The 13,257-nt window shown below is 37.8% G+C and overlaps 1 protein-coding gene across 1 annotated transcript in view; it reads right to left on the reverse strand.

Annotated features, from left to right (window-relative positions):
* The window catches only part of SCIN (scinderin), a 79,916-nt gene that overhangs the window by 15,580 nt on the left and 51,079 nt on the right, over nucleotides 1-13,257 (reverse strand). Inside the window, exons 5-9 of the mRNA XM_073238768.1 lie at nucleotides 8,200-8,292; nucleotides 5,929-6,061; nucleotides 5,432-5,520; nucleotides 4,408-4,623; nucleotides 2,964-3,085 (exon numbers count right to left, since the gene is read on the reverse strand). Of these exons, the coding sequence (XP_073094869.1) occupies nucleotides 2,964-3,085; nucleotides 4,408-4,623; nucleotides 5,432-5,520; nucleotides 5,929-6,061; nucleotides 8,200-8,292 (653 nt within the window). The remainder of the gene's footprint in view (nucleotides 1-2,963; nucleotides 3,086-4,407; nucleotides 4,624-5,431; nucleotides 5,521-5,928; nucleotides 6,062-8,199; nucleotides 8,293-13,257) is intronic.

The following is a 13,257-nucleotide window of genomic DNA, read 5'->3' on the forward strand; positions in this document are numbered from 1 at the left end:
CAAGTATGTAAGTTAGACTCTTGATGGCTCAAAAAGTCATGCATTCTCATCATAGAAACTTTGAACACATGAAAATGGAAAGAAGAAAACTAAATGATACCCTTTCCCATCCCCAGTCACATCCCCAAAACAGTACTATTAACAGTGTGACATATTTTCATCTCTTATTCCCTTTGAGTTTTTTACAGGGAGGGCCAAACTTGTCCTTCTCCTGGGCTCCTCAACTTAGTGAACAGAACACTAGCCACTTGTGCACAGACCAGAAATCTGGAGGGTCACCCCTGACTTGGTCACCTTCTCTGCTCCTCAGCACCAGTACCACCACTCCTGCAGATACCAACTCCTTAATGCTTCATCAGCGAGTCTCATCCTTTCCCTCCCCACTGCCCTGGCCCTGAATTCTGGCCACATGATCATTCAGCTGGATTACTGCCTCCCTGACACCAGTCCATTCTTTAGATGTCAGCCAGAATAATTTCTCTCAGATGAAAACCAACCATGTCACTCCCCTGTGAAAGCTCTTTGACTGGTTCCCAGTGCCCTGAAAATAAAGTTCATTCTCCCCAGAGGGTTACAGGGCCATTCACAATTTGGCTCCTTCTAATTTCTTTGGTTTTATCTTTTGCTCCCTAACTTTGCTCTGGCCATACATCACTACTGGGGGAGTAGAGCACACTTTTCCGGGCATCACTTGGAACAGCTTTCCCATCTGCTCGCCTGCCTAGCTCCCACTTCTGCTCACTCTTAGACGTCACTCCCCCAGGGGCCTTTCCCCAATAGCCTAGGACTATGCCTTTGTGTGCAACTATAATTCCCCAGAGATCACTCAGCTTGGTCTTATCCTAAAACCCTGTTTCATTGGAATACCTATTAATCACCTGCTTCTCTTAGCAGTGTAAGTACTTGGGGACAAGATTGTATTTTTTTTACCACTGTGTCTTTAGTATCTACCATAGTGCTTGGCACACAGAAAGTTCTCAATGAACACTTCCAATTGATTTAAGGAATAGCAACTCCTCTTCAAACTGATAACCAACCTGATTATATCTTCATAGTTACTTATGTGGACTGCAAATTATTGATGCTTTAAAATATTCACTAGAACTGTTTGTTCAGTCTTTCTTGTTTTATCTAATTGCCACAATCAAGTATACTCTTTATAGGATAAAAGAGAAGTAAGAGGGAGACTGGAAAACAGACTGTAAATGAAAAGCTGATTGGGAACAATTAATACATCCCTTTAAATGTCATGCTTTCTGCAAACACGTTTGTGAGTTAAAATTGAAAAGGAAATTGCAAAATAAGGACATCCCTTATCTTACATTATAGCTGCAGTCAGGCCTTGGAGTTATGGAGACCTGCAGATTTGGTGTGAAATATTGCTTCACCAGTAACAGCAGGTGTGACTTTGGGTTAAGTTACTCAGTATGACTCCCCCCTCCCTTTTTTGCTTTTTAAAATAACCTGGTTGTGAGGAAGAGAGGTAATATAAGGAATCTAGCACTTTGTTGACATAAACATGATGCTCAAGACAAAACGGTTGTTGCAAAGACAGCATCTTAAACACAGAGCTCAGTAGCTGCATATGTTAAATGTTTAATAGAAGATGGTGTGACTGTGAGGTCAGAAATGTCCCTAGGCACACGGGTTCTCATTAATGCTATCATAGTGTACATTAGATACTCAGGAGTCCCACCACCTGAGAGTCTGATTTATTTGGTATGGACGGGGGCCAGGCATTTGGATTTGTGAAAAAATTGCCCAGGTTATTTATTATGTGCACCTAGTGTTTAGAACCATTGCCTGAGGTAGTGCATCTGAGTCATCTGGGGAATCTTGTTAAAACACAGGTTCTGCTTTAGTGGGTCAAAGGTGGGACCTGAGATTCTACACTTCTAACCACTTCCCAGGGGGTGCTGACACTTCTGGTTCCCAGACCATCTTTTGGGTGTCAGGAGCCTAGGGGATGAATAATCATCCCATTTCTTGAACTTGATTGGGCTCAGGGCACTGGTCAGTGTAAGCAGTAAATGGTCCCACTGTAGGGGATGGAGGTGGCTCCGTCACCTGGTGGAATGCTCACCACAGAGAAATGTCACCATGTGGGCAGAGACCTGAGTTGTGCAGAGTCGTTATGCTTACAGAAGGTCACCATCACCACGTGGGCAAGGTGCTTCACCTCGCACCCTCCACCTATACCTCTCAGCTTTAAGATCTTTTCTGAGGATTCTTTTCTTTTTTTCTGGTCTTCTCAGAAATATTTTACTTGATTTCATTTAATAAAAAGTTTGAGAATCCCACATTATATCATTTTTGCAGAATCCCTATCCCTTTGGAATAGTTAAGTTGGTTAGACATTCCCTGTTGAGCAGGGACTTCGCACTGACTCTAAGTAAACTTAACCTTCAATTAACTCAAATCATTATGTAAAGTCTTACAAGATGTGGATACACTGACCATTTTTTTCTTCCATTATTGTCATGAATTTCACAGGGACAAAGAATAAGGAAGCATCAATTTGAGGTCTCTAGAGTATGAACTAGATTCATAAATTACATATTTCTCTTACAGTTTGCTTCAGCTCCAATCAGGATGGGTCTCTGCAAACTTTAACAATAAGATATGGTACCCAATGCTGGCCAGTTGGAGTATTAGTCTGCACAAGAGATGAGATATTCAACTACACATCCACTCAGAGCATGATATCCTCTGGATATCAAAACCTGTTTCCTGGATTAGAGAGGATGATTTTTTTATCTAGTCCCTCCTGCTTGTGGACAGCAGCTCTAAAATACAGTTAAAATCATATTGAAAGAAAATACCACATGCACACTATACAAATCTCACTGGAGTTAGCTATAGAATAATTCTACCCCATATTGCATGGAATTTAAAAGAATTTAACTTTAGAGCAAAACCTGGTTTCTATGAAACTTGAGACCTTATGAAAGAGGGAAACTTACCATGTGTAGATAATCTGTCCTCTGGGGTAAGTATAGAGAATAATGTAACAGTCACCACCATAGAATTCACCATATGAGCTCCGGTCAATTTCGATCCTGCCATTGTTTTCTACACGCCAAATCTGAAAGGAACATAGCAGAGGAGAACTGGTAGCATGGCCTGACTAAACCTAAGTGCCTAGAGAGCGCCCTGGATTGCAGCAGCCCTGAGGGGTCACAAGAGAACATCTCAGAGATGCCGTGGCCTGACATGGAGATTGCAGCCAGGACATAGATGATGCGGGGCCCTCTGGCTGTGCTGAGCTTCAGAAAAGGATGTCTGAGCAGGAGACAGACCAAGAAGTTGATACCCCTTCACAATGGCGAGGGGCATTTCTCCCTTTGTGGTTCCCACACCCTTTGCACAGCTTAGATTCCCACTTCATGTCTTTGAAAAGAGGAAAACTACTTCTTAAATCTCTTGACTACATACTTTGGTCCAACCATCGTGGTAAGCTCTGGGAATATTGACATAAAATATTCAATTCCTGACATCAAAGAAATGATCAGGGGTCGAGGAGGGGACATTTATAAGTAAATGAACAATTCTGTTATAGTTAAATGATAGGTTCTATGAAAAATATTACGTATGGTTTGAGTCCAAAGAAGGGCCATTTTTGTACAAAGGGAAGGCTTCTTGGGAGAGATGCAGCCAGTGACTTAACTGAGTCGCAAGGGAGGAGTGGGACTGTTAGCCAGACAGCAGAGGGGCAGGGCCTGACAGGCAGTGGAAGGATGAAGGAAGAGGGGAGAGCAAGAGTCGTGCAGGCCCAGCTGAAGATGGGTGTTCTCAGGAAGACCGGAGAGCTAGTAAAATATTTTAGAATAAGAAGTGACATCATCAGCCAGTTCTCATTAGGTCAGATGACCCATGAGTGGGTTGAGTGTAAAGAGATTAGAGTTAGGGAGGATTATTAAGGAGTTTTTATCAATTTTTGTCCAAAAAAAGGAATAATAAACAATTCAAGTGCTTCACAAATACCTGATTTTAGCACATAACACATGGCCAGTTTGCTTTTGCGGCTGGTCTAAGGTGCAAGGGAAGGAAGGACAAACTGGTGGAGTTGGTGCATTCAGAGCAACACACCCTCGCTGGGCCAAAGCAGGAGCAGTTCCGGACCAGGAAACAAGCTGGCCCGGTTCCACATCAAATGTCTAGAAGATAATTAGGTGATCTTGCATAATCACCTAACTTCTTGGAATCTCAACATACACATTTTGAAACAGGACTGAAGGTCAGACAACTCCTTCAGCTTTTAATTCCCTGATTCCATATACAGTTTTAGGCCTTCTTCACTAATAAGTAAAATTCATATTTTGCATAGTTTGCAGTTTCCTGAAGTTATATTTCCATGTATACTGGCGTAAATGGGTGTAATAAAAACCCACATAAACAGGCAAATACCTCCACTTTGCCTGAACCATCATCCACCATATTGTGCTGGGCTGCCATTTGTGGAGAATTGTGTAATTTTGAGGCATCAAATGGAATTTGTTTTATTTGAGCCACTTTCTCTGTGACATATACTTTCCCGAAGCCATCACTCTGATCTTTCTCTCTCCAGTCCTTAAAGAACTGTTTGAACATTGGTGTTTCACCTCCTTCTGGAAGAACTTGAATCTGAAATTTAAAAAATAATGATTATTATAAACAGGAAAGTAAGTGACCAAGGGAAAACATTAATCTGGTAGTGGAGAAAAAACTATGGAAATACAAAGACTGTCCCCTTCATCATTTCTGTGATGACAGACGTAAACTCAGAAGCTGGGATCCTCAGTGAATACAAAAGGTAGGTCATAAAACAACCCAGGAAACAATACTTTCCTCACAGTAAAAATAACTGCCCTTGAATTTGGATGTTTGAGGCAAGAATCAAATTCTTTAATGTTACCATTGCAGGCAAAAAAGGTTGGACTGTTTCTCTACATTAGATTCACAAACAGTCTGGACCCAGAACAAATGACCTCATTGTGTTACTTGTGCCAGCACATAAAAAATAAAGAGAACAAAACTATGCTGAAAGATTCAGAAAAGAAGAGTAACTAGTCAGTGTCTAAGCTGATCTCAGTGAAGCCCAATGCTATCTGGGTATCAGCCCATGTCTGCACAACTTGCTCTAAGGAATTACTGGTAATACTCTTGGTGCCTTCAACAGTGGCTGATTATCTTGACTTAAAGGCTGTGGAGGAAGCAGATGGGTCTTATTCTCATCATGCAGATCAAGACTCTGATCTACAGTTTCTGCAAAATTGCATCCTTCACACAGATACAGTTCTAGGGATATATGACACATTGCATGCATGTGAGGAATGACTTCACGTGCATACATTACTTTGAACGAAACTCTTTCGTGAGTTTTGTGGAGATGTCATGAGTTTCATGTTATAACTAACCATGTTTTTTCTAACCAGTTCGTTTCCAAACATACTTGGGTATTGGCGGGATAATTCATTTGCTCTAGAAATTCTTCAGCTGTCTTCATTGCAGCCTTTCTCTCCCGGGGATTAGCATCTTTACCTAAAATCCAAGAAAAATTAAAGAGAGAATTTTAGAGAGGGAAAACATTGTATGATAAAGAAATACTTGTGTACAAAAATAAAAATAATTACAATTTAGCTGGAATATAACACTGAGAGAATGGCAAAAATTTCCTAGTGCATTGAATATATTTAATAACATGGTAATGAAGAGTGTATATAAAAAAGTCTTTTTATATTGCCCAAATACTTCCCCATCATCTCTGGCAGATGATGCTAGTAGGAAGAAAGTATAGTTTTGATGTCTGTATTTTATATGAACTATTTACAGATAAGTCTCAGAATGGTGGGTTTTTTTCTTTTTTAATCAGAAGAGATGTTTTCTTTGCCTGCTGGAGATATACCCATAAGTCAGAAGTGCAGCAAAAATGTCAACAGCATCATTTACCTTTCCATATGAAAATCTGTTTTGCAGCACCGTGGTCCAAAATAAAGCATTCTTCAGAAAGCAGCATTGCCCTGGAGAAGGGGTTTTCTTCTGCCACCGTGGTCACTCTCATGGATCCACTGGCATCTGAAACCTAATATAAAAACTATGAGCTCATTTGGGGATGATAAAAATGTTCTAAAAGTAGATTATGGTGATGGTTGCACAACTCTGTAAGTGTAAGAGAACCAATGAATTGTACACATTAAACTGGTGAACGTTATGCCATATAAATCATATTTCAACAAAGCTGTTACAAAGAAAACAAAAATAAGTCCATGGGCCAAATGATACCCTAAAAAGTCTTTTTAAAAGTACTTTGGGGTAAAATAATTAATAACACAAGTTTCCACATGGTGCCCAAAACATCAGGAAATGATAGTGATAAACATAATGGCTAAGGTTTGTTGATATTCTCACAAATACACTGGGTACCATGCAATAAACTTTATCTGGTTCCTTCCTAATTTTTACACCAATTTTTTCAAATAGATAATAATCTTACTATATATACAAAACAGCTTATATTCTAATGTTCATTCAGCTAACATTTACCAAATGTCTGCCATTTTTCAGGCATTTTGATAGGTTACAGCTTGTACTTGTTGATTTTTAAAAAAATACAGGTCCTATGATTTAAGTATATGTACGTTGTGTAAATAAAGTAAGTTTCCTCTGTGACAAATAAATTGTTATTTATCTAGACTTTTAAAGTTTGGAAATGACTACAGAATTTTTTTTTAAAAGCTGGAGGTGGCCTTACAAAATTGAAAATGACATTAATGCCAAGAATTCACTGTTACTTCAAGGCCAGCTTGTAGGCTGCATGGTAATCATCTGGCCACTTACTAAATATGCCGATTCCAGAACCCTCTTCAGATTAGTGGTAGATTTAAGCAGCACTATTCAGGGGTTTGAATTCTGTATTTTTCTAAATCGTCTGCTTGCAGCTTTATTCTACAATCTCAAATTAGTATTTTCAAAAGACTTAGGACTTTATATGTGTGCAATACACTACAGATCCACTAGAGGGAGTAATGATACAGGATTAACATGTTCATATTTTAAAACACCGATTTAGTCCATAAACTATTGAGGGAGAATAGTTTTATTTGATGATGTGACATAAAAGATATTTGCTAAGATGTTGAAAATGGGTTTTGGAAATGGTAATGAAAAAAAAAAGCAGCCACAAAGTCTTTAGATAACAATTTCTATAAGCTTTTATCTTAAAATTATCAGTTTTTAGAAGTGGTAATCACATTTTCCTTTACCATCCAGGAAGAAAAGAATTCCACTTCCCCTTTACAAAAAGGAAGTTACGATACACAAGTCAGTAATTTTATCTCCATTTAAAATTAGAGTTTCTGAGCTAGAAGGTCCCTTAAAAGAGTAGCAAATCTAACTCCTTCCTGTAACAGATGAGAAAACAACTCCGTTTAGTTCTGCAGAAGGATTATGGTCAGCTCCAAATGACATCCTTAGCAAGTTACAAGGGAGGACCTGCCTGAAGGATCCCATTTGAGCAGTCTCCTTAACTGGTATATCTTGTAGGTTTTGTTACTCTCACCAGCAATAAAATCACGAAATTACAGAGATGGAAGGAAACTAAGTTATCCTCTAATATAATCTCTCTCTTTCTCTTTTTATTTTCAGCTAAGAACCTAAGACCCAGGATGGTAATGTCTTGCTTTGGGTCACCCAGCCAGTTGTTACTAGAGCTGATTGGACCCACGCCTGCCAATACCCAGGTCAGGGCTGTTTTTACCATTTCCTTCCAGCTGTTTGACTTGATAATTTAGCCCTCTTGTGACAAAGAAAACATTCATTAAGGCTAAACAAGATATTTAAAATAAGGAGAAGAATTTTATAGCTTATCAAGATTTTATAAGGAAAAGCTTACAAAGTATTTTTTACTACACGGAAGAAATATTTTCCTATATGCAATATATCAAAATATGTTGTTGCAAACTAGTACAGCAACAATACATAACTTTATTTAAGTCACAGCAATAAGTTCACCTATTTATTGTTTTTAGTAAAAATAACAAAAGGTAATCAAAAGAGGAATTCAAATAAACATACTAGAGTAAAGAATGGGTTCTACCTACACATTTCTTTCTGAAGGCAATGAAGAGAATTACCAACTGCAGCAATGAGTACCCCCCAGCCAAGGCCTCTGCAGCTGCATGCAGCCCAATAAAAACAATAAAATCATAACAGTGCGCTCACCATGTAGAGTTTAGCCATCTTCCTGTTACTTATGTCTGCTATGGAATCGTCATCATCGTCTCCAACTCTAAGCTCCGGCTTTGCTCCTAAAACCTGGAAGAAGTGATCAACAGGTAATAATAGATAAAGACCTCTCATTAAAGGATGAGGAGCAAAAAAAATTTTTTTAAATAAACCAACTTACATTTCTAAAGATATGGCTTATAAAATATCTGCCATTAAAATGATCAGGCTCAAACATTTCTCACCAATCATACTACATTGGCTTTTTCCCATGGGTCAAATCGATCAGTAGCATTATGTAAACCAACACAGGTTACCTACCGATGAAGTGAACACCCAAGTAAGTAAAATCCCAAACGTGAAAGCCTGGATGGCCATTATCTTGAAAACTAACAAGAATTAATTAAAATATAATTTCTAAGTTTAGTTCTGCAATGGAATTTCTTTTGTGACCTCTATTTCTATGAGCAGTCTATAGGTTTAATTAATTTGTCATTACAAAGATTTGATCAAAATTACTATTTGAGAGTAGGGTACTATCATTGTTGACATATTACAGTCTAGGTAAAGTTCAAGATCTTGGTGACCATATATGTCATGCTTTATTTCCTGCTGTATATTTGGCAATTAGACCAGTACCTGGGTTGTATATTCAATAAGTAGCTGTGAAATGAATAGATGAATATATTTATTTTTTCTTTGCATATATGCTAATATCCAAAAGTTCAAGTATAGCATTTGGTAGAAAGCACACTTGAACCTGCTTTGAATTTCTTACACTAAAAATCACAAAAAGTGTATCTATAAAGCAGCTAACTTAATTAATTGACACAAATATCATAGAATGCTAAGAACAGGAATATAAACTTCCTCTAAACAATGTGACTTTTACAACAACATAAGTATAAATTCAAACATGCAAAAAATATGCAAGACTATGCAAGGAAGATGTTCATTTAGATTCAATAAATATTTAATATACAATGAAAGTACTTGCATAATGTATTTTATATTCAATATTTCTTACAATGTGTTTTGTGAAAACATACTGATGAATGTTAGAACTTATTTCCTCAGGGAGTGCCCATCTTTCTATTTACACAGTGATCAAACACTTTAATTACTGTCCATAGTAAATGATTATAAAATAATAGTTTTTCTTTTTTTGCCAAAAGTAGGAGCAAGGCAAAAATTAAAACAACTGCAACCAAAAGTTTTTTTTTTTAAACAGTTTTACTTTGGTAAAAGCATGTATTTCTTGTAAGAGTAGAGAAAGGTCTTCTTGTACACTCTTTTGCAATTCTACTCCAACCAAAACAGTAGTTTGGAATCAACAATTTAGGTTATGGACATAATTAAAGGGGGCTAAGTGAGTCTGAAATTTGGGGCACAGTCTAACTCTCAATTTGCAGACAATTCCCACCTCAGCCAGGGATCTTAATTAGCCTCTCAAAGCACTGTAGCATACTTGGGAATTGGAACTGGGGGGTTATCAGAAACAGACTTAAGCTCCAGGGGTAGGGAGATACTAGTTATTGTTCTATATCCCTAAGAATCATTTTAAAATTTAGTTCAACAGCAAAGCATTTATCAGATGCCTCATTGGAGTATACAAATGAGTTCCCAAACCTTCCCTTCCTGCTTACAAAGAGGAAACAATTAAATATGTTCACTTTATCCTCTAGGCCAAACATTTTGAGCTTTGAAATAAACTGTAAATAAATCTCTTTTTCTCTGCAGGTAAGGTAACGACTAAATTTAAAATTCGCAGTTTAGTTTTCTCAAGTGATCAGCATTTAGCTCATGTAATCTTTTGTGTGTGAAATAACATATACTTTAACAATTCAAAGAGGAAGGGAGACAGAGAAGCCTCATCTGAGGATGTTCCATAAAAATTTCACCTATAGTTCTAACCAAACCTGTCACTCAAGGTTGTAACTCTCCTTTACTTCAATAATTTTCTCTAAACTTCCACTTAAAAGTACCACCATCCCCTACTATGCTCCAAACTGAACTTACCTTTCCACAAAACTTGCATTTCTCAATTCTCCATTTGTGTCAGTGAATCTCTGTTCTCCTATTCACCTGGACTTGAAATCATGTGGTCCCTTCTGAATACTTCCTGTCCTCCACTTTGAATCTCCTACCCACTTAGTCATTAAATTCTATTTCTTTATTTTGATGTTTAGAGTCAACTAACTCCTGTCTATTCCTTAATTTCCACCCTAGTGAAGGGCCTCTTCTTTAGTCATGGTGTGTACTTCTGTCGAATCCCACCCCCCACCCCGCTTTGAACTACCTCATCTTTTCATCCAGAAAGCTACCCTGTACACTGGCTAGAAGGCTCTCACTACTCCTAAGCTTCAAGAATATAACTCCACATACAGATTTCTATCATATCTGCAACAGTGATTCTTAAAGTTCAATGTGCTTAAGTAACACCTGGAGAATTTGATAAAGTACAAATCCCCACCTGCCAGCTATTAAGTCAGTCTTCCGGGGTGAGGCCCAGACATCTGCACTCCAGGGGACTCTGAATTGGATGCTTACTGACAGAGCCAGCACTCCTCTGTCTGGATCTCAAAGCCCGTCCAGAGGCTGGGTATTTCCCTACCCTGCATTATTCTCAGCGTTCTCTACCAAGTCTCTTCTCCAATCAGGCTGATGTTTTCAGTGTTCCTTTGGGAGCCACGCACTTTCCTGCTCCAGAGCTTTGCCTCATGCCCTATGTAACTTCTACCTAGGGGGACTGGGTGTGGTAGAAGCAAAACTGAGTAATTATTCTTTGGTTGGTTCAGCTAATTATAAAAAGCACAGTAACAGTTACTGCTTATTAAATGTCTACCATGAGTCATATACTGTACCAGGAGCTTTAGCAACATACATTTCATCTTTATAAGAGTTCTCATGAACTAGATACTGAATTTTACAGAATATTCATTTTACTAGATACTCATTTCACAGAAAAGGTCACTGATGCTCAAAGAGAAGTGATTTTTCACAGAGCTTCTAAGTGTTGAGGCTGAAATTCTGCACAGACCCCCTTAATGCCGTTTCAGTAACTTTTACAATAATTGGTTGCAGACTTCCCTAAATCAAAGGAAACTAGGTAAGTCTTTGAAATGGATGAAAGGATTCTTTCCATGGACGATGTCCAGGGGACTCTACTGATGATCTGATGCTATAGAGATCTGCACTTTTTCTTTTCTTTATTTTTTAATTAGTAGAAAACTGAGAGCAGCAAATGAGTTTGCTCACAGAGATGCACAGGAATTTTGCCTGGTGGAGATGAAACTAACTTCTGCCCTGTGGAAGATATCAGCTTTGCATTTCCCAACAAATTCATTTCAACACCAATTGCCCATACATCTGTCTGTTCTTTGAACCTTCCCTCAAATTAGTTATAATGTCTTATTACTTCTTGTATTAATGAATGACTTCAGTAAAATCTTTGACATGGGTTTATTTTATACTTGTATGAGATGCATGATTTTACTTCTTTGAAAACATTTAGTACCCCTCTTGTCTAAACTAAATGTATTGGAACCGGTTTATACATACATCGCCATTTATGTATTACTGTTTTCAGCCAATGCTTTTCAAGTGTGCCACGATGTGTCATGCTGGGCACTTTAATATTTTTATTTAACAGTTAGTTACATGGCACTATGCTCCAGACACCATTCTAAGCACTTACATTTATTAAGTCATTTCATCTTCCTATCAATCTTATGAGTTGGCACTGTTATTATCCCATTTTACACCTGAAGAAACTGACTCAGTAAGGTGTCCAAGGTCATGCAGTTAGTAAGTGAAAAAGTCAGGATTTGAACTCGGGGTCTACAGTGTGTGTTCTCAGTTGGCATGCTGTGCTCACTCCTGTAGGTACTTCAAAAGGTCTTCACTTAAGTGTTTAGGAGATACAGCAGAACTTAAGTGTCTGGAGGTACAGCAGAAGTTAGTTCACAGCACAGAGTGTATAGGGACCACCTGCAGTTCTCCCATTCTGATTAGAACAATATTAGCAAATCTCCTGTACAGTCCATATCCTATTCACTCTGGTTATAGTGTTCTGCCTTCCTCTCCACATAGCTCTTTTCATGTCTCCAAATCCTCTCTTTCTACTCCCTTTTCCTCTTAGTCCTGCCTATGCTGTAGGCATTAAAGGTTGAGTGAGGGAAGTTCTTTCATCGTATCAGAGGGTTATGTGAGCAAATAGCCCTTAAAAGAAGATGTAACAGTGCTTAACAAACATGAAAGTGCTACCAAATAATGTAAAACAAAACAATAATACTTTTCTGCTCATAAAATTGTCAAAAGCTAAGAGAAAATTGACAGCTTTCAGTGCTGGGAAGGATTCAGTATTCACCAGACACTCTCTGATGAAAAGAAAGATTCTTGAAAGTAACTAGCAGTAGGTAACAGAAGCCTTAAAAGGATGCCAATTATTTAATCCAGTAATTCTAAGGAAATCATCAAATATACATTCAGAGAATTAATGTAAGGAATGTCCATCACAGTATCGTATAATATTAAAAAAGGCAAACCACCTAATTGCCCAATATGGAAGGGGTTGATTAAGTAACAGGCTACATCTGTATCATGGAAAACAATACAGACATTAAAATATTATAAAAATGATTTGATGATCAGAAAAATGTACACAATATTTCAAGTAACAATTTAGATTGCAAAACATTATCTACAGTATGAACTTATTTTTGTAAAAGCATAGTGATAGGTCTATGAAAACAAAGATTAGAATTTGGTTACGTTTTCCTCAAAGGTGGGATTTGGGGTGATATATTTTCTCTATTATAATTGTCTATATTTTGCAAAATTTCAGCAATAAACATATATTTTCCTTTAATATATAAACTGTAAAAGCTTTTATTAAAAATAATTATCTCCTGTTTGTGTATTTTTCTCTCCCAGTTGGATAAGCCATTGGCATTTTATGACTTCAAACAGAGTAGTTAGCACTTCATTTTAACTTTCAGTTTACTGCAGGCTTCCACCTCAGGCTTCCTCACTCAAATCCTAATTGCTCTAGGT

This window comes from Manis javanica, chromosome 6 (genome assembly GCF_040802235.1).
Source record: "Manis javanica isolate MJ-LG chromosome 6, MJ_LKY, whole genome shotgun sequence".
In the NCBI taxonomy this organism is placed as follows: domain Eukaryota; kingdom Metazoa; phylum Chordata; class Mammalia; order Pholidota; family Manidae; genus Manis; species Manis javanica.